The sequence below is a fragment of the Trachurus japonicus genome, chromosome 3 (assembly GCF_045865225.1).
Source record: "Trachurus japonicus isolate A0001 chromosome 3, Traja_1.0".
NCBI lineage: Eukaryota > Metazoa > Chordata > Actinopteri > Carangiformes > Carangidae > Trachurus > Trachurus japonicus.
The window spans coordinates 38,517,600-38,544,351 of record NC_140909.1 but is presented as its reverse complement, the minus strand read 5'-3'; the positions used below and the strand labels follow the sequence as shown (position 1 = coordinate 38,544,351).

At 42.2% G+C, this 26,752-nt stretch overlaps 1 protein-coding gene across 1 annotated transcript in view; it reads right to left on the bottom strand.

Annotated features, from left to right (window-relative positions):
- The window catches only part of tmc3 (transmembrane channel like 3), a 77,883-nt gene extending 51,343 nt beyond the window's left edge, over positions 1-26,540 (bottom strand). Inside the window, exons 1-2 of the mRNA XM_085772511.1 lie at positions 26,363-26,540; positions 15,035-15,181 (exon numbers count right to left, since the gene is read on the bottom strand). Of these exons, the coding sequence (XP_085628637.1) occupies positions 15,035-15,181; positions 26,363-26,484 (269 nt within the window). The 5' untranslated portion in view covers positions 26,485-26,540. The remainder of the gene's footprint in view (positions 1-15,034; positions 15,182-26,362) is intronic.
- Positions 26,541-26,752: the final 212 nt, after the last annotated feature.

Below are 26,752 nucleotides of genomic sequence, written 5' to 3'. Positions count from 1 at the left end.
TATCATTATTGTTTTGTTTCTTGTTACATAGATTGTTTGTCTTTTGATGTGCTTGTTTGAGACAAATAAAAATCAAATCAAATCAAATCAAAAAGAGACGGGAGACGAACGCCTGAGCTACAGTAGCTAACAGTTAGCAACTCTGAAAGTACTCTCTCTCTCTCTCTCCCTCCCTCTCTTTCTTACACACACAGCCTAGGTTGTCTGTCATGTTGTAAACCTTGTAATAATAGCTTGTTGAGACAGTACAGTTAACATCCTTGTTGCTTATGTTTAGTTTAGTTTAGTTTTTTAGTTTAGTTTAGTTTAGTTTATTTCGATCAATACATGTCATTAAAAGAAAAGTAACAAACCAGAAAGAAAAAAGGAAATAAAGAAAAGTAACATCAATCTGAATAAACAATAAGTAAACAGAAAAAGAAAATTTGGACCGAAAAGGCATAGGCTGAAGCATAGCTTATTACGCCTACCCTGTTACAACTCTGGTTAATTAAAAAAAAAAAAAAAAAATTAAAATGTACAATTTGTTATTTATTAATAAAGGAAATAAGCAATCACAAAACAGTGAAAAGAGAGAAGCTGCTTGATTTGATTTCCCTTTCTTCTTCCTTTCCTTTCCCTTCCTTCCTCCTCTCCTTTCCCTTCTTCCACCCCTACTTCCTTCCTCCTCAAAAAAAAGAGGAAAAAAAGAAGACAATCAAACATACAGAAAACAGAACAAAAATAGCAGCAGTATAGCATGTGTCACCACTCATTACTCTAACTTATATAAATTAATCATCCTGTTTTTAAGTACTTTTTAAAATAAGATTATGGTATTGCATGTTTTTAAGTCATTCTCCAATTTGTTCCATAAATTAACAGCTGTTACCATAATGCATTGTAATTTGGTGTTGGTTCTGGTTTTTAACTTTCTAAATATACATACCCCTCTGAGATTGTAATGGTTTTGTCTTAGATTAAACATTTTCTGAATACAGTCGGGCAGCAAGTTGTTGTTAATTTTGAACATAAGCTGTGCAGTTTTGAAATCCACCAGTTGTTTGAATTTGAGTTCATTAGAATTAATAAATAATTGATTAGTTGGATGCCTATAGTCGACTTTGTTTATAAGTCGCATTGCTTTTTTTTTGAAGTAAAAAAATTGGTTTGGTGATTGACTTGAATGTGTGTCCCCACACTTCTATACAATAAGTTATGTATGGTTTTATTAGGGATTGATACAAAATTTTTAAAGAATTTGTTATTAAGATATTTTTACATTTATATAGAATTGCCATGGTTTTTGATATTTTATTCTTTAAGAAGTTGATATGTGGCTTCCAGCACAGCTTATGATCAATAACCACTCCAAGGAACTTATTATCAAAAACTCTTTCCACTTCCACATTGTCAATGGTAATTTGCACTCTTTGATTTATTGGACGGTTTCCAAAAATAATAAATTTTGTTTTGCTTATGTTCAGAGATAACTTGTTCACATCAAACCATCTTTTATTTTTTTAAGTTCAGTTTCCACTGTATTCAGAAGGTGTCCCAAGTGTTGGCCAGAACAAAATTAATTGGTATCGTCCGCAAATAAAACACATTTAAATTCACAAGAAACCTTACAGATATCATTTATATACAGTATAAAGAGTTTCGGGCCCAATACGGAACCTTGAGGGACCCCGCATGTGACTCTTCTCAATTCGGACCGTTCATTATCAATCTGGACATATTGGTATCGATCGTCCAAGTAGTTTTTTATCCATGACTTATTCTTTATTATCAGTGTTTGTAGAGATTTTGTCAATGAGTTCCATAACTGCCATTGTAGTTGACCGATTTGATCTAAAGCCATATTGTTGGTCACTCAAAATGTGTTGTTTTTCTATGAAATCCTCCAGTCTGCATGAAAAGAGTGTTTCAAGTATTTTGGAGAACTGAGGAAGCAGTGAGATTGGCCGGTAATTGCAGAAGTCATGCTTATTACCAGTTTTGAAGATGGGAATAACCTTAGCCGTTTTCATTTTATTAGGAAATATGCCTGTTTGTAGTGATTGGTTGCAGATATGAGTGGTTTGGCTGTAAATAAAATAGTACTTTTTATTAAGCTCATATCAATATCATTAAGATCGGTTGATTTTTTGTTCTTGAATTTATTTACTATATCAATCAATTCATTTTCTTCCACTTTTGTTAAAAATATAGTATTACGGTTGATATCAATATTTTTTTCACTGACATCGTCTTTAATTATCGGGTCAGCAATATGTTTGGCCAAGTTATGGCCAACATTTATAAAATAATCGTTGAATCCATTAGCAGTGTCCTTGGATGTACTTATATTTTGTTGATTATTTTTATCAACAAAATAATTTGGACAATCAGACTTATTTTTACTTTTATTAATTATGTTGTTTAATACTTTCCATGTCCCTTGTGTATTGCTTTTATGTAATTCCAACAGTTTATTATAATAATCCTTCTTATTTGATCTCATAATTGTAATTAATTCATTTTTATATTTTTTATATTTATTTTCTGCTTCCTTAGTTCTACATTTCAAAAATTGTTTACACAGTACATTTTTCTTTTTACAGGCATTGTCTAAACCTTTAGTAATCCACGGCTTCTCTTCATATTTAAATTTTTTCTGTCGTTGCAGAGGACAATGTTTGTCATACAATAACATAAAGATGGAAATAAATGCATCATATGCCTTGTTTGGGGTCCGTGTACGAAGTATAATTCAATTGCGTTGTTCACTTCGAACCATGAGAAATGTCGTTTTTAGGGGTATTTCCTATTTCATTGACGTAAGACGTACAACGCAATTCAGCGCACCGACGTGCCCGCTTGTTCCTTTCTCCAACTTGTACAATGAAAATTGAAAAAGGAAGTCGAGAGCCGGAACCAGCCTTCAAAATAAAAGCTCCGCGTTTTGAAGCATGTTGGCTACAGCGCCGGACAATTTAAAATAAAATAAAAACCTGAAACGAATTAAATACAAACTCACAACAAATCGCCTAAACGATTACCATTTCATAAATGATATAAAGCGATATTTCGGCTACTTCCCCCACACAACTGTCAGGATCCCTGGGGATTTTCACAATAAGGGCACCGGATCGCACTGAGATGCTGTCAACGACGTGAGGTGAGTGAGTCAAACTCTGTTGTGGTTGACTTCATCACTGCTTCACTCATTAAGTAGGTCACACGTTATGTTGTTCTTAATTTTTTCGACCTAACTTCTCCAGCCAGTGTTTAAATTGTTGACCTGTAGCTAACGGTTAGCTCCGGAAGATAATCAACGCTAGCAATGCTAATTGTTTACAGGTAAACTAGCTAGCGGTTGTAGCTAATAAACAGCTGTTGGATGCTAACGTAACGTTACGTCTTTTATTATTATCAGCTCTTCAGCTCATTTGAATATTTTCTTCTCTAAGTCTGTGAGAAATGTCCTCATTTATGGTAGAAGTGAATAAATACGGGTTTTTTATTTATTAAACGCTAGTTGTGTTCACAAATGTGTAATTTATTACCAGCATCATGTTTATCCACGCAGACTACAGAGCAGTCTAAACTACATCTAAATGAAATATGAAATGTCACGTGTGTCTCTATTTGGCAGATGTGGGTCCACCTTGAGCTGATGCATGATCTCATCCTATGACAGCACCAGGATCAGCTTGAAAACAGCTGGTAAGTTGAGAGTAACCAGTGAGTAGACTCCATCATTTAGACACATTTAGGGCATTTTGATCATCACATTTTCACGGACACGACTCCCTGTCATCATTTCATCAATTTATAATGTTTAAAGTTTGAATTCAGTGGGGAAGCTTTTTGTCTTCTTCTTTGATGTGGTGCATTTGTGTGGCAGCGTTATAGCGCCATGCCAGCTCCACACAGGCCTGGCACAATACTACAGTATTTTGAGTTGTGTATACACAGTCTGAAAGACCTCATCATTCCTTACTGTCCTACCAGAGCACTCCGCTCCCTGAATGCAGGTCTATTAGTGACTCCCAGTATCTCTAAAAACAGACTGGGAGGTAGAGCCTTCAGTTACCGGGCTCCTTTACTGTGGAACCAGCTCTCTCCATGGGTCAAAGAGGCAGACACTCTAACTACATTTAAGTCTAGACTTAAGACCTTCCTCTATGACAGGGCTTTTAGTTAGGGCTGGTTCAGGTAGCTCTGAACCATTTTATAGCTACACAGCTATATAGGCTTAGACTGCTGGGGGACATCATCACGTTACATGAAGCCCTCTCCTCTCCTCTCTTTTTGTGTTGTCATTTGGCCTTGGTCTTACACCCTCTCTGTGTTTTCCACAGATTTCTCTAGAGCTCCACCTGCAGCGCCTCCTTTCCTCTGCCCCTACACCAACCAGCCTGCCCATCAGTACTCCTGCTCTCCTGTGGATGGAGTGTCACTCACCTCAGATGCTTTTGAAGGAGCTTCAACATGTCTGCTTTCTGAGTCCCAAACTGTACCTACTAAGAATGGCTTTCACAGCGAAACACAGCCTGCTTTCTAGTGCAAAGGATAGTACTAAGACACAGACATGCTGGGTGCTAGGTTTTTACAAATGTTGAACAATTAATAAATGAATTTGGAATTTATATTACCTCCAGAACCTCCATTGGCTCACAACTCCAACTCATAACTCCATATCACATTCAGTTCAAAGTCCTTCTCCTCACCTTCAAAGCCCTCCAGAACCAGGCCCCATCCTATCTCACTGACCTTGTTGGACCATCACACCCCTCCTGGCTGTCAGAAGCAATGCAAGTCATCAGGGGCACTTTCTGAATCTTTCTTTTTTTCTTCTTCTTGTTTTTGGAAATTAGTTACTTTCTATTGTTTTGATGCATTGTGTTCATGAATTAAATGGAACTCAGAACCTGACTCTGATGTGTTTGTTAACTGCACTGTACTGACGGGGTTTTTTTGTTTGTTTTTTTACAACTATGAAGCATGAAACTTTGCTCAGTCCTAACCTCACTGACCTGCACTGGAGAGGCTGTATAACAGACTTATTCAAATTTCTTAGCATCTTGTCACTTATCGTAATACATTTATACATCAGTTTATTTCATTTAATTACCACCCATGATTCATAGCAGTATGTACCCATCCTACAACACACTATTTCTTTAGGTTAGTGGATATTTTATAGCACCCTCCAATTATTGGAGACATTTAGCATTATGATAGGATTTTGGGTGTGGCAAGAAAGGAGACAATTGCACAAGTAAAATGATCTCATCTTCGAGAACTGTTGCATTGCTTTACTGACAGAATTAGGCCATGTTGTGTACACCGTCACTGATGAATACAAACAACAAAAATACCACAATGATTTATGATGACTTTGATTTTTATGACCCGTATGAGCTACTGTGCATGTTTCATCTGGGCACTGGACAAAGAATAACCATCTCTTCTCTTATCATCATCCAGTAAATTAAAAGGCAGTGTTTACATATGAAAATGAATCAATGCACCCTACTACAACTTACAACTTAAGTTAACTTTATTGCTGTACACTCAAAGCTGAGCTGAAACTCGTGCACACCGGGACAGGTGCGTCGGAGAAGACCTGTGTGGTCGAGAAACATGAACAAAGGCTCCCGCACACTGTCTTCACTGGCATAGGTTCATTAAACAGCATTTCGGTCCTGAGACCGTTCTTGTGAACCTGATGGTCTCAGGACCGAAATATTGTTTAATAAACCTATACCAGTGAAGACAGTGTGCGGGAGCCTTTGTTCATATTGCTGTACACTCAAAATGCATTGGATTTCTTACTTCTTTTTTTTTTTTTTTTTTTTTTACAATTGTCCACACATACTGTATCAGATATCTTGTCATGCTTTCAACTGTGTGGTGCGTGTCTGGAACTCTTTTGCTACAGAAGAATTAAGTTAGGATGTGTTATGGTTAAAGTCAAGGTTCTCTTTATTGTCATCAGACACTTTACATACTGTGACTTGAGTCTTACAGTACTGCGTCTCCGACTGCAATATCTCTGATCAGATGGAAGGAGTTGGGAGAGGCTGTTCAAAAGGTCAGAGGAGTCTCTAATGATGCTTCTGCACTTGACAAACAGCATTGTTGTGCCAACTCTGAAGTAGATGGGTATGACCCTATGATTGTTTATGCTGACCTCATGACCTTCTTGTCTGAAGCACTGTGTCAATCACTGATTAATAAAAATAATAATACATTCTATTTATTTAGTCGCCTTTACATAGTAAAACAAACAAGATAAAAGAATACATGAAATAAGTACAACAAAGATGATCAACACATGAACAATGAAACACAGAAGCTTATTACACTTGGGGATTAAAAGCAAGTTTGAAAAAGTGGCTTTTGAGCAAATATTTGAGAGCATTTCAGTCTGTACAGTCACGGATGTATTGGGGGAGAGAGTTCAAACCCCAGGTTTTGTGCTTGGTACTGGGAGGAGGAGCGGAGGCAGTGGGAGGGGTGTGATGGTCCAACAAGGTCAGTGAGATAGGATGGGGCCTGGTTCTGGAGGGCTTTGAAGGTGAGGAGAAGGACTTTGAACTGAATGTGATAAGGAGTTGTGAGCCAATGGAGGTTCTGGAGGTAATATAAATTCCAAATTCATTTATTAATTGTTCAACATTTGTAAAAACCTAGCACCCAGCATGTCTGTGTCTTAGTACTATCCTTTGCACTAGAAAGCAGGCTGTGTTTCGCTGTGAAAGCCATTCTTAGTAGGTACAGTTTGGGACTCAGAAAGCAGACATGTTGAAGCTCCTTCAAAAGCATCTGAGGTGAGTGACACTCCATCCACAGGAGAGCAGGAGTACTGATGGGCAGGCTGGTTGGTGTAGGGGCAGAGGAAAGGAGGCGCTGCAGGTGGAGCTCTAGAGAAATCTGTGGAAAACACAGAGAGGGTGTAAGACCAAGGCCAAATGACAACACAAAAAGAGAGGAGAGGAGAGGGCTTCATGTAACGTGATGATGTCCCCCAGCAGTCTAAGCCTATACTGTAGCTGTGTAGCTATAAAATGGTTCAGAGCTACCTGAACCAGCCCTAACTAAAAGCCCTGTCATAGAGGAAGGTCTTAAGTCTAGACTTAAATGTAGTTAGAGTGTCTGCCTCTTTGACCCATGGAGAGAGCTGGTTCCACAGTAAAGGAGCCCGGTCACTGAAGGCTCTACCTCCCAGTCTGTTTTAGAGATACTGGAAGTCACTAACAGACCTGCGTTCTGGGAGCAGAGTGCTCTGGTAGGACAGTAAGGAATGATGAGGTCTTTCAGACTGTGTATACACAACTCAAAATACTGTAGTATTGTGCCAGGCCTGTGTGGAGCTGGCGTGGCGCTATAACGCTGCCACACAAATGCACCACATCAAAGAAGAAGACAAAAAGCTTCCCCACTGAATTCAAACTTTAAACATTATAAATTGATGAAATGATGACAGGGAGTCGTGTCCGTGAAAATGTGATGATCAAAATGCCCTAAATGTGTCTAAATGATGGAGTCTACTCACTGGTTACTCTCAACTTACCAGCTGTTTTCAAGCTGATCCTGGTGCTGTCATAGGATGAGATCATGCATCAGCTCAAGGTGGACCCACATCTGCCAAATAGAGACACACGTGACATTTCATATTTCATTTAGATGTAGTTTAGACTGCTTAGTAGTCTGCGTGGACAAACATGATGCTGGTAATAAATTACACATTTGTGAACACAACTAGCGTTTAATAAATAAAAAACCCGTATTTATTCACTTCTACCATAAATGAGGACATTTCTCACAGACTTAGAGAAGAAAATATTCAAATGAGCTGAAGAGCTGATAATAATAAAAGACGTAACGTTACGTTAGCATCCAACAGCTGTTTATTAGCTACAACCGCTAGCTAGTTTACCTGTAAACAATTAGCATTGCTAGCGTTGATTATCTTCCGGAGCTAACCGTTAGCTACAGGTCAACAATTTAAACACTGGCTGGAGAAGTTAGGTCGAAAAAATTAAAAACAACATAACGTGTGACCTACTTAATGAGTGAAGCAGTGATGAAGTCAACCACAACAGAGTTTGACTCACTCACCTCACGTCGTTGACAGCATCTCAGTGCGATCCGGTGCCCTTATTGTGAAAATCCCCAGGGATCCTGACAGTTGTGTGGGGGAAGTAGCCGAAATATCGCTTTATATCATTTATGAAATGGTAATCGTTTAGGCGATTTGTTGTGAGTTTGTATTTAATTCGTTTCAGGTTTTTATTTTATTTTAAATTGTCTGGCGCTGTAGCCAACATGCTTCAAAACGCGGAGCTTTTATTTTGAAGGCTGGTTCCGGCTCTCGACTTCCTTTTTCAATTTTCATTGTACAAGTTGGAGAAAGGAACAAGCGGGCACTTCGGTGCGCTGAATTGCGTTGTACGTCTTACGTCAATGAAATAGGAAATACCCCTAAAAACGACATTTCTCATGGTTCGAAGTGAACAACGCAATTGAATTATACTTCGTACACGGACCGTTTGGATCATGATGTGAATACACCTGGTTCCAATTTTGTTTGGATAAATCCCTTTTAAGGGCCCCCAGAGTTTCAGTAGATCTATTACGAATCCATCTAGTGCTACCGGTTTGCATTTTTGTCTGGGTTGCATTCTGTACAATTGTGAAAACAGGAAGATGACCCGTGATGTCATTCACAAGTATCCCACTTACAACTTTACTGCCGATGTCGTTGGTAAAAATATTATCTATCAATGTGGCACTGTGTGTGGTTATTCTTGTAGGTTTAAGGATGGTAGGAAATAAACCTAAACAGTACATTGAATCCAAAAAATCTCTGGTCTTTCTGTGCTCATTTGTATTCATCAAATCTATGTTAAAGTCCCCACAAACAAATATCTTCTTTTTCTCCACGTTCTTATCATATATATCTCCCATTATATCATTGAATGTGTCAGGGCAGGACCCCGGTGTTCTATATGCACAGCTTATAATTATACTCTTATTTCTATCAATGTTAATTTCTACTGTAACTATTTCCATAATATTTTCTACACTTGTTGACATAGATTCAACTTTTTTTACATTTGAGAGCATTATTCACATACAGCGCAACCCCGCCCCCATTTTTATTCATTCTATTGGTAGTGAATAATTCATAGTCCTCTAACTCGACATCGGCCTCCTTCTCATACGTCAGCCATGATTCAGATACTGCGATGACACTGAACCTGTTAAATAGTTTCAAATAATCCTTGATTTTTCCAAAGTTCCTGTGTAAGCTTCTAGCGTTAAAATGACTCAGTGAAAGCTTTCCATTCATTGATATGTTACTTTTGAACAGTTCGTCTGTAAAATACTCACAATAGCTGTTGGTACCGTTGAAGAAGTTGTTCTCTGGATCAATATTGCTCTCAAGTTCATATAATTTGTGTTCAGAGAAGGTGAATGTTTTCAGGTTCAGCTCTTCATTGTTCATTGCTACATAATTATAATCAACACTTTGCAATCCCGTGTTTTCAATCTCGTCGTCTGCTCCAAGTTCATCATCATCTAGTCCATCATATGGAGGAAGAAAGTCCGTTTCCATAATGGAATTGTCCATGTAATTGTCCATTTTAGCCATACCAAAGGAGAATAGTTTGTCCGTATACAAGCAAACTTACAGGCATGATTGGGGAGGGGAAAAAATAAAATAAAAAGAGACCACAATAACAATAATTATGCATTGCTTCAAAAGAAGAAAAGAAAAATACATGTATCAATATTCTGAAGGAGGAAAAGTCCAACTGAATCCGTCCAATAAAATGTTTGAGTGTGTCATGTGAGCGGTGGTCCAATATCTCGATCCTGTTATTGATTTGAGTTACGTTTTAATAACAGCTGATGTCAGGACCGTGTGGATGGCATGGATTGTGATGAGAAGGTGTTGCACATTGACGTAAACTCCATGAGTCTCATTCATGAAACGTGAGCAGCACGGATTTGTGTGTAAATCCTGAGCAGCGCAAATTTACATGGATTTCCGCATTCATCAATCTTTTAGTAGTGCTGATTTTTTCGTAGCTACTCACAAAATCTACACCTGCTCCGGACTGTGTGTAGCGCTTGTGTAAATGTAGGAATGCAAATAAATACTGCTTGTCACTGTTGAAAATTACAATTTTAATCCGTATTACTCTCTCTCATGTTCAAAATACGCCGCCGCCTTTGAAACACGTAATTTAAACATGACAAACAATTAGAAATATTTGGAGAGAGAGACGTTTTAGGGATCGGACACGCACAAACACGTCAAGGCTCTATCTTATGATGAAAATAATCTGATATAAAACCGGAAAAAACTTTTTTTGTGTTGCATACGCGCTCGGTGGGCGCACACTTCACCCTGCGCAGTAGCGCAGTCGGCACCAGTTTGGATGGAGCTGTGACAGACGGCTAGTGCTTCTGTAACAATATAACCTGCCTATATAACTTCATGTGTTGATACAACCATGCTCCTCTACAGCTGAGGCTGTGAAGAACCTCCTCCTCCCGTCGCTGCTGTAGCTCTGTAGTTGTATGTATTTATTTATTTTTTTTCATGTTTCATATCGAACTATTCTGGCTTTACTTCTTAAACGGTTCTTTAATAAACCAAGGATACTTAATTCACTAAATCTGTTTCTTCCCTCCAGCCTTTGACCTGTCCCAGTCACACCACTACTAACAGAAGAGAATTAAATATTTTTTCTGGACTCCACTTCACCCAAAATGACTTCGATCCGCGATCTCCCTTTTTTTTCTCTCTCTCCCTCTTTCCTCGTTTGCGTCATGGCCGCAGGTGAACAGGATGCACCTACCTCCTAATATGGTGGTCAGGATCTCCTTATATGGCTATTCATGTATGGAGATCTATGCTAATTGCTGATCACCGGGGGCGTGTTGTTAGTTTACGATGGGTTGGCATTCATGAAGTTACACTCGTGTTTACGATCAAATCTGAGTTTCCCGCACCGTTCATGAATCCGGAGTAGAGTTTTAGTAGAGTGAGCTTTTATGTGCAAATCTACACACAGATTTACTCGCGTTTCATGAATGAGACCCCATGTGATCACCTGCCTACCCTGTCCAAGAGGTCACTGCACATCACTGTTAGCCAATTAGGTTACAATAGTGAACTTTTGCACTATATTCTAATAAAGACATTTCACAAAAATTAAAAATAAATTTGAGGTACTGAATTTTGGGTTTTCATTAAATGTAAGCCATAATCATTTCAATTAAAAGAAACAAAGACATGAAATATTTCAGTCTGTGTGTAATGAATCTATGTATGAGTTTCAATATTTGAACTGAACTACTGAAATTAATGAACTATTGATGCACCTGTATGGGGGACAACCGCCATTCCTACATTCCACGAGTCCGACACCTCTAATTGTCAACACTTAATTTTCTATCAAATGTCCCGTCATTTCGACAATTTTTGCCTCCTATGATCGGAATGACTGTATTTTTTTCTTTTTTTAAACATCCTGCCTTTCCAACAATTCCTTTAATAGCGTATTTTTTTCCCCAAAAGATTTTGCACTGGTTGGGTTTAGGCAATGAAGAAAGGAGTTGGTTAAGTTTAGTAAAAAGACCAGGTAGAGGCTAGACAAGCAGACTAGTCCCTGTGTGCGTAATTACGCACAACCATGTCGGTATTCCTCTATCAGCATGTCTTAAAGCAGAGAGTCACCTGTTGAGTAACGCACATTTCCTTATATTAAAGCCTTGTCGGAATGGTGGGATGTCGGAATGACAGTATGTAACCCACCTGTATGTGGTGGTAACAGATGGACTGTGAAGATGAAATCTGGAAGGGTGTGTATGTGTGGGTGATGCAATATTGTCAGGTCAGGACACAATGCATTCAGGAAGATGGACGACAATCATAGTGACAGCTCTTGTGTGTGTAAATTATACGATCTGTAGGGACAGAACTTATTTCATTAATTTTACTGTGTTGTGTGTGTGTGTATGTGTGTGTGTGTGTTTGTGTGTGTGCGTGCGTGCACTTCTCATGAAATAAATTGTCCAAGTGATGCAACTTTAAAGCCCATAAGATACTGTGATCCATATAACAATTAATGGAGACACACTCCTCTCCTTCATATGTAGAATACATATAGATCTATTTTTGCTAAGTGTTATTTGTGGTGTTTAAACAATTCAAACCAAAATTCAAACCAAAAATGTATCAATTTAGATTATAATGACAAATTGATATGTGCAATGTGAAATACGAGCTCTTACTGCAGTGGGAGCAATCACAGACGTTCAGCCGGAGATTAAAGCGGGTGTAAAAATGCAGACCAGCATCCCGTCCCTGATGATGGCAATAAAAGCTCAGCGGTAATAACGAACTGCCTATATAAAACCTGTTATCCATGGCACATACTCAGCACATCTTAGAAGCTTTCTATCTCCTGTAGCTCTCTCCGGCCCAGCCTGCACTTTATCTACAGGTCTAATTACATTCAGTGAAATGTTGGAACACAACCTTCACGTTTGGTGTTTAATCACAACAACTAGTGATGAGCTGCATCTTCTGTTCCCTGCTGGTTCTTTCTCTCCTCTGCCTCATTGTGAGCCAGCTCTGTGTGACTGTGAGTAGGCGTAAGGGACATGTACATGTAGAGTCTTTAATCTGCAGCCTCCAAATAGAGAGATGGGATGCACCTGCAACTATAACCAGCAGAATTAAATTTGTCAGTCATTCATTATTTATGGTTTCTGTCATCACAATGAGGAGTGTCTTCAATGACTGTAATTGAGAAAGATTCACTGCAAACAGACTTTGAAAAAGTCAACAGTGACTTTAAGTGTGAGAAAGGATATTTTAACATCTTAAGTATCAAACCAAAATAAAGATATATTCTACATCATGCGCAGAACTTATGTGTACATAGTACTGTACATACAGTAGTGTTTGACCACCTGAGAGAAAGAAAAAAGAAATACTGCCTAAGTGAAAGCAATATCTCTCCTTACATCTGATTTAATCAGCCATTTGTTCCATAAGGGATCTGATACTCTTCTAAGTTGCTGCCCTCTGTTGACTGCAGCGTGCTACTGTCTTGGGAAGCTAGCTTCACTACCAGCCCAAGGCAGAGTCCTGCACGGGTCCAATTTTGGAAACCCGCGCCCGCCCGACCCGTTGGTTTTTAAGCCCGTGTCCCGACCCGTCACCCGTGATTATTTCTGACTACAATCCGGATCCGACCCGCCCGTCAATATTGAGACCCGCTGCCCGTTAGATCACCGTCATCACCGGCGATAACGGGGGTACAGCCGTACTCTTTAGAAAAAAGAAAAAAGAAAAGAAAAGAGAGAGGGGGGGGGGGGGGCGTACTCTAACGACGTAATTCTTTTTTTAATGAAAGCAGGACACTTCGGCCTTTACATTGATCCCATCGGTGTGTTTGTAGCTTGCCCAGAAGCCGAGCAGTCAAGCCATGATGACAGGCTAAACTCCAGGGAAAGCTGTGAGCGGTCACATGAGCGGCCAAAGATCGTTTATTTACATCAAGATGCTGCTCTGTTGTTGCCGTGTGTGATAAAAAAAAATGATTTGCTACGCTGGTTCATGCAGCTGCGCGTGAGTTTTCCTCTGTAGGCCGACACATACACCCGCGTTCATTTGAGTTCCGCCCGTGCCCGACCCGTGAATTTTCACAATACAGCTTATCCACCCGTTGAACACCGTTTTTGCGGGGTACCCGTCGGATACCCGCGGGGATCCGACCCGATGCAGGACTCTGGCCCAAGGACAGCTTGTTTTGGAGGTCTGCGCATACACACAGTCCTGGGATTTCTGACAGGTGACATTTTGGCAAATTGGCCCATTGCCACAATCCCTATAGTTTTAACAGTAGGTTCATTACCCTAAATTGTTAGTGCAAGCTATTTTTAGAATGGCGGAGCAGAGCCGTGAGCTGCTCAGAGCTACGCTACGGAGGCTAATAGGACTTCTTGGTTTCCCTCATCAAACTCATCAAATACACAATCCAACAACTCCAAAACGCTCTCATGGACATGTTGTGACCATAGACTTTAAAAAGGATGGACGTAGCACCTGTGACGTCACCCACTGGTATGGGGGAGTCTGTGTACTACTGTACGGGCATTTGAACTGCGCCCTCTTGGATTTTACATACATACATACATACATACATACATACATACATACACAGTGTTCACAGAGGTGGAAACTATCTGTAGAGACCAAAAACAAAAAATGTACCAGGCTGTAAATATGTTTTTTTAAGCTGTAGAATCGGCTATTTTAACATGTGGCTCAATGGAGAGTTGCTCACTTCTGGTCCCAGCCCCCAGTGGCCGCCAGAGAACTGCAGCTTTTTGAACACGGAAGTGGTCTTCACTTGTAGAACTCACAACTCCTCCCTTAGTTGTGACCTGCACATTCACCACGCTATGAGATAATAACGAAACGTTACGAGACGGAGAATTAAAGTTCTACATTTTCTCACGCCATTGTTCAATTGACAAATTCCAGCCCTCTCCATGGCACTGCAGTGTCAGGAAACCACTGTGGTATGTATTTTAACCTGCACACCACCAAGACACCTCAACTGACCCATTAACTGGTTTTCTCAGAATGCAACAGAACAGATGGGGGGGGGGCATAAAATATATAAGAATGATTAATGTTACGGTGCAGGAAATATTAGTGCGAGGCAGGTAGCACTGTTAGTTCAGCACTACGTTATTTATTTCTTTGCTGATGTATGGATGGATTTTAGTCACACCCTCTGTGAGTCTCCTGGGAGCACTGATGAGATTTTGAGCACTTGCTTAAAATTCTGCGACATCTTTATGCACATCTTTACTCAAATATACAGTGTGTGTGTGTGTGTGTGTGTGTGTGTGTGTGTGTGTGTGTGTGTGTGTGTGTGTGTGTGTGTGTGTGTGTGTGAAGACAGAGGAGCGACAGATTATACCGATTTTCCAGATATTGAGAAACAATCAAACTGTGGCGTACTTGAGGACTTTGAGCTTGCGTCTCATTGGCCAGGGTCTGGTCCGAATGTTGGCGATGATCTCTTTCTGGTACTGAATGTTCTGGAACATTTCCTCTGGGTCGTTACTGTCCACCCGCTCATCCTCTTTATCTTCATCATCTGAGGAGCTGCAGCAAAAAGAAAAGGGGACAGTGGTAAAAGGCTTCATCTGTTCAACTGTACAGAAATGAAGAACAGTTAAAGAATGTCACCTCAGGGACTGTATGACATAATTTCTGTGATAGAGACACATGACAGAGATGAAACATGTTGCAAAGCAATGTATACACTCAAATGAAGTGGATTTTATTGGGTGGGTTATGCAGAAGTGAAATGGAAACACTTTTGTCCTGATTGAAGTTGTGGCTCTTGTCATTATATTAAAATAAAACATCATCAAACATTTTTTTTAAACTAATTTTAATCAATTCTTTATTAAGGCGTTAAATTTTTTGTAACGACCAGCTGGGTAGACCCAATCCCTAGAGTCCAGAGGACCACTGGGGCACTGCCAGTGTCCGACCTTCCGATGGCGAGTTATGCGCAAAAAACGCGTGTAAGTGGGTCCTGTTGGACGTAAGTGGGCCAGACCTGCTTAAAAGTTCTTATCTCTACAGTGTTAAGGTTAGGTTTAGGGTAAGGTTAAGGCTGGGCCGTAAAGTATACCCCCACGAGGCGGGGGGGCCCCGCATGCTGTGGGGGCCCCGCCCCCGCCCGTTAAGCCGAGGTTCCACCGAATCAACGGTCCTTTTTTTTTTTTGTTACACCACAACATATGGTTCACGTCATGATAACTTCTGTATTTTGGCCATTCAAGCTTCCACAGTCCATAGTTCTCTGCCGCCGTCAGCCCCCCCCCCCCCCCCCCCGTCATCGCGGCCATCGCCTCGCCGCCGCTGCTGCACTCCAAATTGACCATATTCTATTATATTAAAGCAGAAGTAAGCGGAATGTTTGTGTTAATATAAGTCTTAAATAGTTATATCTTCCGACAGCAATCACTTACATAGAGTGTTTGGTCCGAAACACGGGTCAGTCAGTCACTCTGCTCTGCTGTAAGCCGAGGAGAAAACTTCTTGTATGCTTCCTTGTATCCTACAAGCTTTATCCAATGAAGGGAGAGAACGGCATGAAGGGCTGTGTGTGCAGCCAAGGGATGTGCGTGAATGTGGTGACGTAGGGACGAGGACCAATAGATCCATGACAAGGGCGGGGGCTGCTAACTCCATCGGCTGACAAAAAGTTAGCCAAAACGACCGGATCGCTTACTTCTGCTTTAATAGCAGCAAAGAAAGTAATTACATTAAGACGGTGCACCTGGTTAGTAGATCAGCTTTGCGCGTGCAGTCAAGTTAGCACATGTTTTAATACGCACAAACCCTTAGTAGATCCAGCCCAAAGAGTTTTATTTTTGATATATGGGTGTTATTTTTGTTGTTTTTATGTTTTTGTTTTGTATTCTATGGGCCCTAGTTTGCTGGCGCAGCGCAGGTGGCGCAAGGTAGCGCAGCCGGTCTAATGCAAGTTTCGACCAGCGCAGCCTAGCGCAAAGTCAGATTGGAAGATTGGCAGATCGCGCTGCGCTGAGATAGGCGTGGCCGCGCAGCAGGGGGAGGCGTCACAGATTCAGCTTGGTGCAGTGGAAGTTTTGTGCGAAAATGTCCCGCCGAGGTTGCGCTGAAAGCTCGCCACCTCCAACCAGGTCTACTCTCAGCGCAGGGCGAAGCGCAGCAGGTACAGTGGAAGTTTGGCTGACTGACCTGCAGTGCACACACGTCACCAAGACCTCACAGGCAGATCTCCACAGTTCCAGACACATTTTAATGCAATAAATATCCACAATAACCACTATTTAATGCAACTAACGGAATCAACACGTGAATTTATATCTATATAGATTGTCCCGTCACATCTGACGTCAGATCAAAGCAGAGATCAAAGGCTGTCGGTGCGTAAAGGAAACTCCACCTGAATTAACACAGCAGGGACGAACTGGCACTGAAAAGCAGCTGTGGATGTCCCAAGCAGGACTGAGGGTGGATGACTGCATGTCGCTGCCCTGTTGAGATACCACTCTGCCCTTGTGATGATCGCTTTATTTATTTATTTACTTATTAATTCATTAGCGGAGAGCGACTGCATCACGCAGCCGTAATGAAAAACAAAACACAAATCATCATCTCTCTTAGCCCACCACAACAGCCTCGGTATCAGATAGTCAGTATATAGCCTACTACAGTATACTCAGCATCTCTATCACAGAAAAAAAAGAGACGGACAGAGAGAGAGAGAGAGGAGGACAGAGAGAGAGAGAGGGAGAGAGAGAGAGCGCGTCCTTTACGCTGATTTCATCCACATGGTCTTTGTTTATGTTGTGATTAGTGTAGCCTACACCTCTCATCTTGCTTACACAAGGGTTTGAATAAATGTGAGTTTCTTTATTAGTTTATTAGTTGTTGTGTCTTACATTGGGCAGGGGTTCTCAGTGTATCAGATCAATCCTGGTTAAGTATATTAGTAAACTCATTATTCGGTCACTCTGAGCTCGGACCTCCGGACCAAAACAGCTGTTTCCTCCTGGGAGAGGTTCGGCCTCTGGCGTCGCTGTTTCCTCCGTCCATGTCCAAGTATAAAATGACAAACTTGCAGCGCGCATCACCCGCCGCGCAGTTAAAGGTGAGGAGAGGAGCTCCTTTGATTGGTGAAGATCTGACTCGGCTGTGTCAAACCCACTCCACGCCTTTCTCTCCTCCTCCTGTCTCCCTCCCGCCCTCTCTCCTCCCTCTTCACCGTTTGCGCCGGTGGGAGGGACGAGGGGAGGGTTTACGCTGGTCTAACGCCAGGAATACACTGGGAACGGCCGCGACGCGGAGCGGAGTGGAGTTTTTTAACTGCTACAGTTGCAGCTGTCAGCTTCACCTTGTCAAGCCTACATCCTTCCTGTTAAAGCAGATATCAGTGGAATGTTTTTGTTAATATAAGTCCTAAATAGTCCTATTTTCCGTCAGCAATCACTTACATGAAGTATTTCAGCCTTGTAACGCCGCATTATGTAATAATGACGCATTATGTAATAATGTAATAAATCTTCACGTCATTATGTAATAACGCCGCATTTTGTAATAATCTGCCGCATTTTGTAATAAAAATCTTGAACGCAATATGTAATAAACTTTGCCGCATTTTGTAATAAGTTGTTACATTTTACATCACTTATTACATATTGCGGGTGTTACACTTTTTTATGAAAAAAATGTAATAATTTTGTGCATTATGTAATAAACCACCAAAATGGATGTCTTAATTAGAAAAAAAAGACATTAGGACCATCAGAATAACACTGACTTTAAGCATACCAGCATGCATGAATCATAAATATGAATTAATTTCTAAAACCAGTAGGACGGTCAAATCTATCTATCTATCTATCTATCTATCTATCTATCTATCTATCTATCTATCTATCTATCTATCCCACTGACTCCCCTGAGGGAACTGCCCACTGGTTCGACCTCCCGTTACTCCGACAAAATCAACCACAAGTCGGACCAATAGGAGGTCGAACCAGTGGGTGGTCCCGTTAGTTCGAACTGTCATCGCTACGTTGTGACAAGCTCTTCCATTGATAGGAGCATGCAGCTCTCTCTCTCTCTCTCTCTCTCTCTCTCTCTCCGCACATCACACACATACACGCGCGGCCCAGAATATCACCATATTCAGTCAGAGAGCCAGATCATGTCAGATCGCACACAACCATCATAAATGCTGATCAAGATGTGTAAACTGATAATCAAAGAAATACACTTTTTTTTTCTCTCCCCCCCTCCGCTCGAGCACGGCTGAACCTGGCCGGCTTGAGCTCACTTCACGGGCGCGAGCCTGCTGCAGCCGCCGCTGCTGCTGACAGCAGAGAGAGGGAGGGAAAAAAGTAAATTTCGCTTTGGTTAGGTTCAGGCAATGAAGAAAGGAGTTGGTTAAGTTTAGTAAAAACACCAGGTAGAGGCTAGACAGGCTGGAAGCATAATGAGCGATATATGTTATTAATATGGAGTGCTTGTTTTGCACATGATCCGTTTGATCCCAGAAAGGAAAAAAGGATCAATGCGCAGCCTCTGTTTCCTTTCTGATTGCGTCCGTCTGTCTGTTCGGAGTGGGAGAGAGAGACAGAGAACCCAATCCACCTGTCTGTAATGTAAGTTTGATTTGATATGAGTGTCAAGGTTTAATTACGGACACTAATGAGCGCGCAGCAGTGCGTAAAAGTCGTGCGTAATGACAGCTCCTCGTTGGTGAAACATAATAAACTGCACCTCTTCTTCCACGTGTGTCTTATTGACAGGTGGAGCCCATATGAATAATAATATAAATGCATAGTGAACGGTAAAAAATGTAGAGTTTGACTAATAACTAGTCCCCCCCCCCCCCCCCCCAGCTTGCCCCAGCTGCGGCTCCGGGGGCGGTGATCCCGGTTCCAGGGTGCCATTCCGAAGGGCCGCCACTCCGAACGTTTACTTTAATTTGTCGGAATGCCGACCCTTAATTATTTATGGAAAAAGGGTGCCATTACGAACCTGAAAGAAAGGGTGCCATTCCGAACCTGAAAAAATCTTGAATGGTTTACGGCACGGAGTATGCTTGCCTAATTGCGGTGGTAGCGTAGTGGTCAGAGCATCTGCTTTTGACGCGGTGGATCAGGGTTCGACTCCCGGGGGAGATACATATCAACTGCGATTTTATTGGCCTCTACCTAACCTTTTTACTAAACTTAACCAACTCCTTTCTACATTGCCTAAACCTAACCAAAGCACAGAGCAAGGACATTTATTTTCAGCAGGAGTGCCGCGGCTGCATCAGACCATGGATGTAATGCATCAGACTCGCACCTGGGTGAAACTTTGGAGGCGGAGGGGGAGGGGGAGGGGCCGGTCGGGCGCTGTCCCCGCGGCGCGTCGTGTCAAGCCGGGCAGGAAGTCAAACCACGAGAGAATCCGGTCAATTTTCAAAATAAAACACATTCGGAACGGCGGCCCCTCGGGAAGTTCGAAATGACGGACCTTCGGGAATTTTCGGACTGGCAGACCGTCGGAATGGCGGTCCTTCGAAATGGCGGTCGCCCCCCGGTGATCCCAGCCGCCCCTGCCGCTGCTGGAGCAGAGCTGGACCCGGCCTGGAGCTCCAGTCGGACCGTGGTCCATGTCATCCCTCCACAGACGAACATGACCCGGGCGTATTATTGTCGGTGGGCAAGGGGGGAGGAAGAGACGCGGAGCGGTTACCATCCGCGTGGGACCCGCTGTCGGAGGAGACCGCTCTGCTCAGCGGGGAGGAGGAGCAGCGTGTATTATTGTTAATGTTTTTTCTAATTAAGACATCCATTTTGGTGGTTTATTACATAATGCACCAAATTATTACATTTTTTTCATAAAAAAGTGTAACACCCGCAATATGTAATAAGTGATGTAAAATGTAACAACTTATTACAAAATGCGGCAAAGTTTATTACATATTGCGTTCAAGATTTTTATTACAAAATGCGGCAGATTATTACAAAATGCGGCGTTATTACATAATGACGTGAAGATTTATTACATTATTACATAATGCGTCATTATTACATAATGCGGCGTTACAAGCCTAAACACGAGTCTCTCCGTCACTCTGCTCTGCTGTAACCCGAGGAGAAAATTTTCCTTGTGGGATACAAGTGTTATCCAATGAGGGGAGAGAACGGCATGAAGGGCTGTGTGTGCAGCCAAGGGATGCGCGTGAATGTGGTGACGTAGCACGAGGACCAATTGATGCCTGACAAGGGCGGGGGCTGCTAACTCATGGTGCGTTCAAGGAAACTCGTACTTTGTGTTTTTCCTTCCTGTGAAGTCCTACCAGTTCGATCTGGTACGAGTTCACGGGTCGGAAGTTACGAGTGGCCGTTATAGGGAACTTTCACAGACAACAGGACGGTAAAAACACGAGCTACGGGTTACCTGGAACGCTACCAAGTCGTAGTTGTGACTTGAAGCTGTAACTTACGGTTTCAAAAGCCTGCCTTGAACACAGCATTAGCCGAAACGGCCGTGCCACTGATATCTGCTTTAAAATGGATTGACAGTACCTTTTTCACAGGTAATTTGCTGACTATGTAGGGTTTGCAAGTGCAGACTATATTAAATGGTATCAATTAACTGTTTAACTACACGATAATGGATCCACAATGTAAAAAAACAAACCCCATAATGTTGCACTGCTACTGGCTTTGCCTCTGGAACATGAGACATTTATTTTAATCACTTTTAAACGTATTCGTTTTATACACAGTTCTCTGTAGTTTTCTACCTGTTGGAGTGCCGCGTAGCCACGCGACGAGGAAATAAAATAGACTCGGCGCCGGTGGAGGAGCTTCCATTGACTGAATGGGCGCGAGCTGCTGCGGGTGTCGCGCGACGTACATTTCGCGTCGCGACCGTTCCCAGTGTATTTCAGCCGTAAGTCTGACTGCGTGGCCCACCAATCTTGCGAAATGGACCTGGGCCACACCCCGTTGGCGTGGCGAAGCTGCGCTGATGTTAGACTTCACCTGGTCTAAGAAACTAGGGCCCTATATGTTTTTAGTTTCTCTTCATCCTCTTTTGTTTATTTATTTTCTTCCTTAAGTTATTTGATTATTTTACATTTGTATCTTCTGATTTATCTTTACATATTTAAATGTGTGTGTGTATATATACATATGTATATATATGATACAATAAAATTATGCTGACTGTAGTTTGTCTACTGAGAATGAATGTCATAATTACTAAGTGTATTGACTGATTAAATACTATGACTACAATGTGTAGTAGAAAAACATATTCACAAATGTTATTCAGTGGAAGCACAATTTCACTGCTGAATTCACTGCTGTATAAATCATTGTGTTTTACACACAGCTGCAGTGTAAAGGTGACCGTAGTGCAGCTCCCCCTGAGATGATCTGACGATTGGCTGGTTGTGGTTAGGTTCTAAATGTTGCAGTTTACTTTTCATCTCACTGTGGAAAAGCAGGGGGGGCAACCGCCATTCCGACATCCCAACAGTCCGACATAGGGCTCTAATTGTCTAAATGGCAACACTTAATTTTCTATTTTCAAATCAAATTTCTATCAAACATCATTCTGACAATTTTTGCCTCCTGTGGTCAGAATGACGGTATTTTTTTCTTTTTTTTTAAACATCCTGCCTTTCCGACAATTCCTTTTATAACGTATTTGTTTCTACAAAAGATTTTGCACTGGTTGGGCTTAGGCAATGATGAAAGGAGTTGGTTAAAGCAGAAGTAAGTGATATATTTGTGTTAATATAAGTCTTAAATAGTTATATCTTCCGACAGCAATCACTTACATAGAGTGTTTGGACCGAAACACGGGTCTGTCAGTCACTCTGCTCTGCTCTGAGCCGAGGAGAAAACATTTATCGTATCCTACAGTTTTTATCCAATGAGGAGAGAGAACGGCATGCAGGGCTGTGTGTGCAGCCAAGGAACGCCGTGAATGTGGCGACGTAGGGACGAGGACTGTTATGGTGCGTTCAAGGAAACTCGTATTTTTCCGACCGTGAAGTCATACCAGTTCGATCTGGTACGAGTTCACCAGTCGGAAGTTACGAGTGGCCGTTATAGTGACTTTCACAGGTAAAACAGGTCGGAAAAACACGAGTGGGTTGCCTGGAACGCTACAAAGTCGTAAGTTGTGACTTGAAGCTGTAATTTACGATTTCAAAAGCCTGCCTGGAACGCAGCATTAGCGAAAACGACCGGATCACTCACTTCTGCTTTAAGTTTAGTAAAAAGACCAGGTAGAGGCTAGACAGGCAGACTAGTCCCTGTCTGCGCTCTGCTGCGTAATTACGCACAACCATGTGGGTATTCCTCTATCAGCATGTCTTAAAGCAGAGAGTCACCTGTTGAGTAACGCACATTTCCTTATATTAAAGCCTTGTCGGAATGGTGGGATGTCGGAATGGTGGGATGTCGGAGTGGCGGGACGTCGGAATGGTGGGATGTCGGAATGACAGCATGTAACCGAAAAGCAGATGTTACTGTGTATCCTCATGTGGCTTGTTGACTTAAAGGGCTCTATGCAACTCAGGGTGGCGCAGCGAGGCGAGCCCTGACGCAGCTGGCGAAGTGGTATTATCGTCCAGTGCAACAAGGTGCGCAGCGGATTCGGTAAATTGGTAGACTGCTGTGCGCTGAGATGGGAGTGGTCGCGCAGCAGGGGGAGGTGTCGACAGATTTGCCGTGGCGCAGTGACAATTTGTTGCCGATAGACTGCGCGGAGAGTGCGCTGAAAGCTCGCCAGCTCCAACCTGGTCTAATCTCAGCGCAAGGCGAAGCGCAGCCAGCGCAGTGGCAATTTGACTGCCCAGCACGCAGTGCGTACACGTCACCAAGACCCCACAGGCAGATTTCCACAGTTCCAGGCACATTTAAATGCAATTAACAATAATAATAATAATAATAATCATCATCACAATAACCCCTATTTATTGTATCTGAATCAGCACATACACCTATATCTATATAGATTGTCCCGTCACACTGATGGCAGATCAAAGGCTTGCGTAATGGAAACTCAGCCTGACTGAATTAACACAGATGAAACCGGGGAGCATACGTCAGTCCGACTGCCCACAAGTCCGACGGCTCATTTCTCCGACTACCCATTCTACAGTGTTGAGGTTAGGTTTAGGGTAAGGTTAAGGGTTAGGGCTACTTAAGTCGGAGAAGTGGGAGGTCGGACTGATGGATGCAAAAATAAAGAAATGTATGGTCGGAGTCGGAGAAATGGGTGGTCGGAGAAATGGGTAGTCGGACAGACGTCATGCGCCCGATGAAACCAGGGAAGGACTGAGACAGCCGTGGATGTCCCAAGAGCAGGTGTTGACACTACACACTGTGCCGTTGCAGATTATCAGCTATTTATTTATTTATTTACTTACTGATTTATTAGGGGCCAGCGCCGCATCGTCACGCGACCATAACAAATAAAACTGAAATGCCTCCGTTACGCACAGCTGTTTGTTTATGTTGTGATCTGTGCACACGTGTTTAAATATAGGTTGGTTAGATAGATAGATAGACCTGGATAACATCATAACCTCCTCCCTCCCAGACTACTTTTGCATCATCAGCCCGTGAGGTCTGTTCGCGCGACCGGACACTGCCAGCTTGGACCGGACCAGAACATCAGTTTCCTCCCGTCTCACTTGCCCTGACAGATTGAGAGCTGTTGCCCAGTAAAAAAAAAACAAAAAACAAAACACACACACCCCTTTTCCATTAATAAAGACACTCATATTTAGTAACCTATATTTAAACACGTGTGCACAGATCACAACATAAACAAACAGCTGTGCGTAACGGATGCATCGCGGAGCGTCTCTCTTTTTCTTTTTTCTTTAGAATTTACCTGAGATGGAGATGTTAAAGGGATAGTTCAACATTTTGGCAAATTGGCCCATTGCCATAATCGCTATAGTCATAGCAGTAGGTTCATTACCTTTAATTGTAGGTGTAAGCTATTTTCAGTACGGCGGAGCGCAGCAGCTGGCTGCTCAGAGCTACGCTATGGAGGCTAAGGGAATTTCTTGGTTTCCCTCATTAAACTCATCAAATTCAACATCCCAAAACTCCACAGCGCTTTTGTAGACAAGTTGTGACCTGCACAACCACCACGCTATGAGATAATGACGGAACGATACGAAACGGAGCCGTTTTTGAGGTAAATACAGGGTAAATACGGAGACTGCTTGCTGAAAAACTGTCCCTGAACGCAATGCGCATCAGCGGTTTTGTATGAATTTACCTCGAAAACGGCTCCGTTTCGTATCGTTCCGTCATTATCTCATAGCGTGGTGGTTGTGCAGCTCACAACTTGTATACAAAAGCGTTGTGGAGTTTGGGGATTTTGTATTTGATGAGTTTAATGAGGGAAACCAAGAAATTCCCTTAGCCTCCATAGCGTAGCTCTGAGCAGCCAGCTGCTGCGCTCCGCTGTACTAAAAATAGCTTACACCTACAATTAAAGGTAACGAACCTACTGCTATGACTATAGCAATTATGGCAATGGGCCAATTTGCCAAAATGTTGAACTATCCCTTTAATATCTGCTCACTATGATGCCAGGCTGATTGTGGTTTGCTGTGAGAGATGATAGTTTATTTGTTTTCAGTTTTATTTGTTATGGTCGCGTGACGATGCAGCTCAATAAATCAATAAGTAAATACATAAATATAGCAGATAATCGTGTAGTGTCAACACAGCAGTAATCCATCCTCATCTTTCATCTGTGCAGCCTTTGATCTGTCATCAGTGTGACGGGACAATCGATACAGATGTGCTGAATGTGGATGCTGTAATCTGTAGGTGCTGATTCAAATATTCTCTTCCACGGTGAAATCAAACGTCCGCCTTGCACGCGCGGCGGATTTAAAGGCAAGGAGAGGAGCTCATTTGATTGGTGAAGATCTGACTCGGCTGTGTCAAACCCACTCCACGCCTTCTCTCCTCCCTCTATGCCATTTGCGCCGGTGGGAGGGAAGTAGGCGGGATGCGCTCCGCTGCGTTTCGAAGGAAAATCGCAATCTGCTCCTGATCACTCCCCGTTGGCGAAGCGAAGGCGAGGCGCAGGCCTGATCCGCTCCGCCTGCACCTAGTTCACGAAATTAGAGCCCAAAGTGTGTGCATCACAGGAACAATAATCAGAAACCAACTACCTCTGATTATTAGTTAACATCAACTGGCATCACGCAGTGCAGAGCTGTAATGTACATAAGGCTATGGATTTTGTTGAGGAACAAAGAGCTGATACAGGAACAGGAAAGTTATATATTTTTTCTGATGCAGTTTGATTGGTGATCAAAAAATCAAGCTCCATCATCAAATAAATGATATTATCAGTTATATCTGGAATGTGCAATAATTTAAATCCACCACAGTAACAAATAGGGAAAAATAGAAAAAGGTAACGTACAGTTCAAGCTCCAAATGATTGTTTAAGTTCAACCAAATTGTACATAAGTGAAAAAGTGGGGGAATGCACTGATGCATTTGGATACAGCGCATTTCTTTCTTCAAAGCAAACATGTCATTAAACTGGTGAATATAAATGTTTTTTCTTTTTTTTCTTTTTTACTTCTTTTGTCTACTTAGAGAAACTTAGATAAGATCCTGAACTGAATGAGTACATTTACAAAAAGGACCAGTATCCACAGGAACACATGGAGGTGTAAAACAGAAATAAAATGGATTGATGAAAGAATAAGAAACTCACCCCTGCTGGTGGTCCTGGAAGGCTGAGTAAATCCTCCTGGAGTTCTTCCTGATGCTCTTATGTCTCTTGGCTGCAGACAGAGACCTGCTGCTGCCGACCCAAGACTCAGACACTGTACTCATGCTGTTGCTCCTCAGTGTGTGTGTGTGTGTGTGTGTGTGTGTGTGTGTGTGTGTGTGTGTGTGTGTGTGTGTGTGTGTGTGTGTGTCTGTGTGTCTGTGTGTGTCTGTGTCTGTGTCTGTGTCTGGATGTGCAGTTCAGTTTGGGAGTAGAAACTGAACTAGCTGCTGCTCCTCAGTCTGTGTGTGGAGTACCTGAGCTGGGACAACCTGCTGCTCTGGAGCCCAACGGGAGCCTCACACACTACAGCAGCACAGACTGACACACACT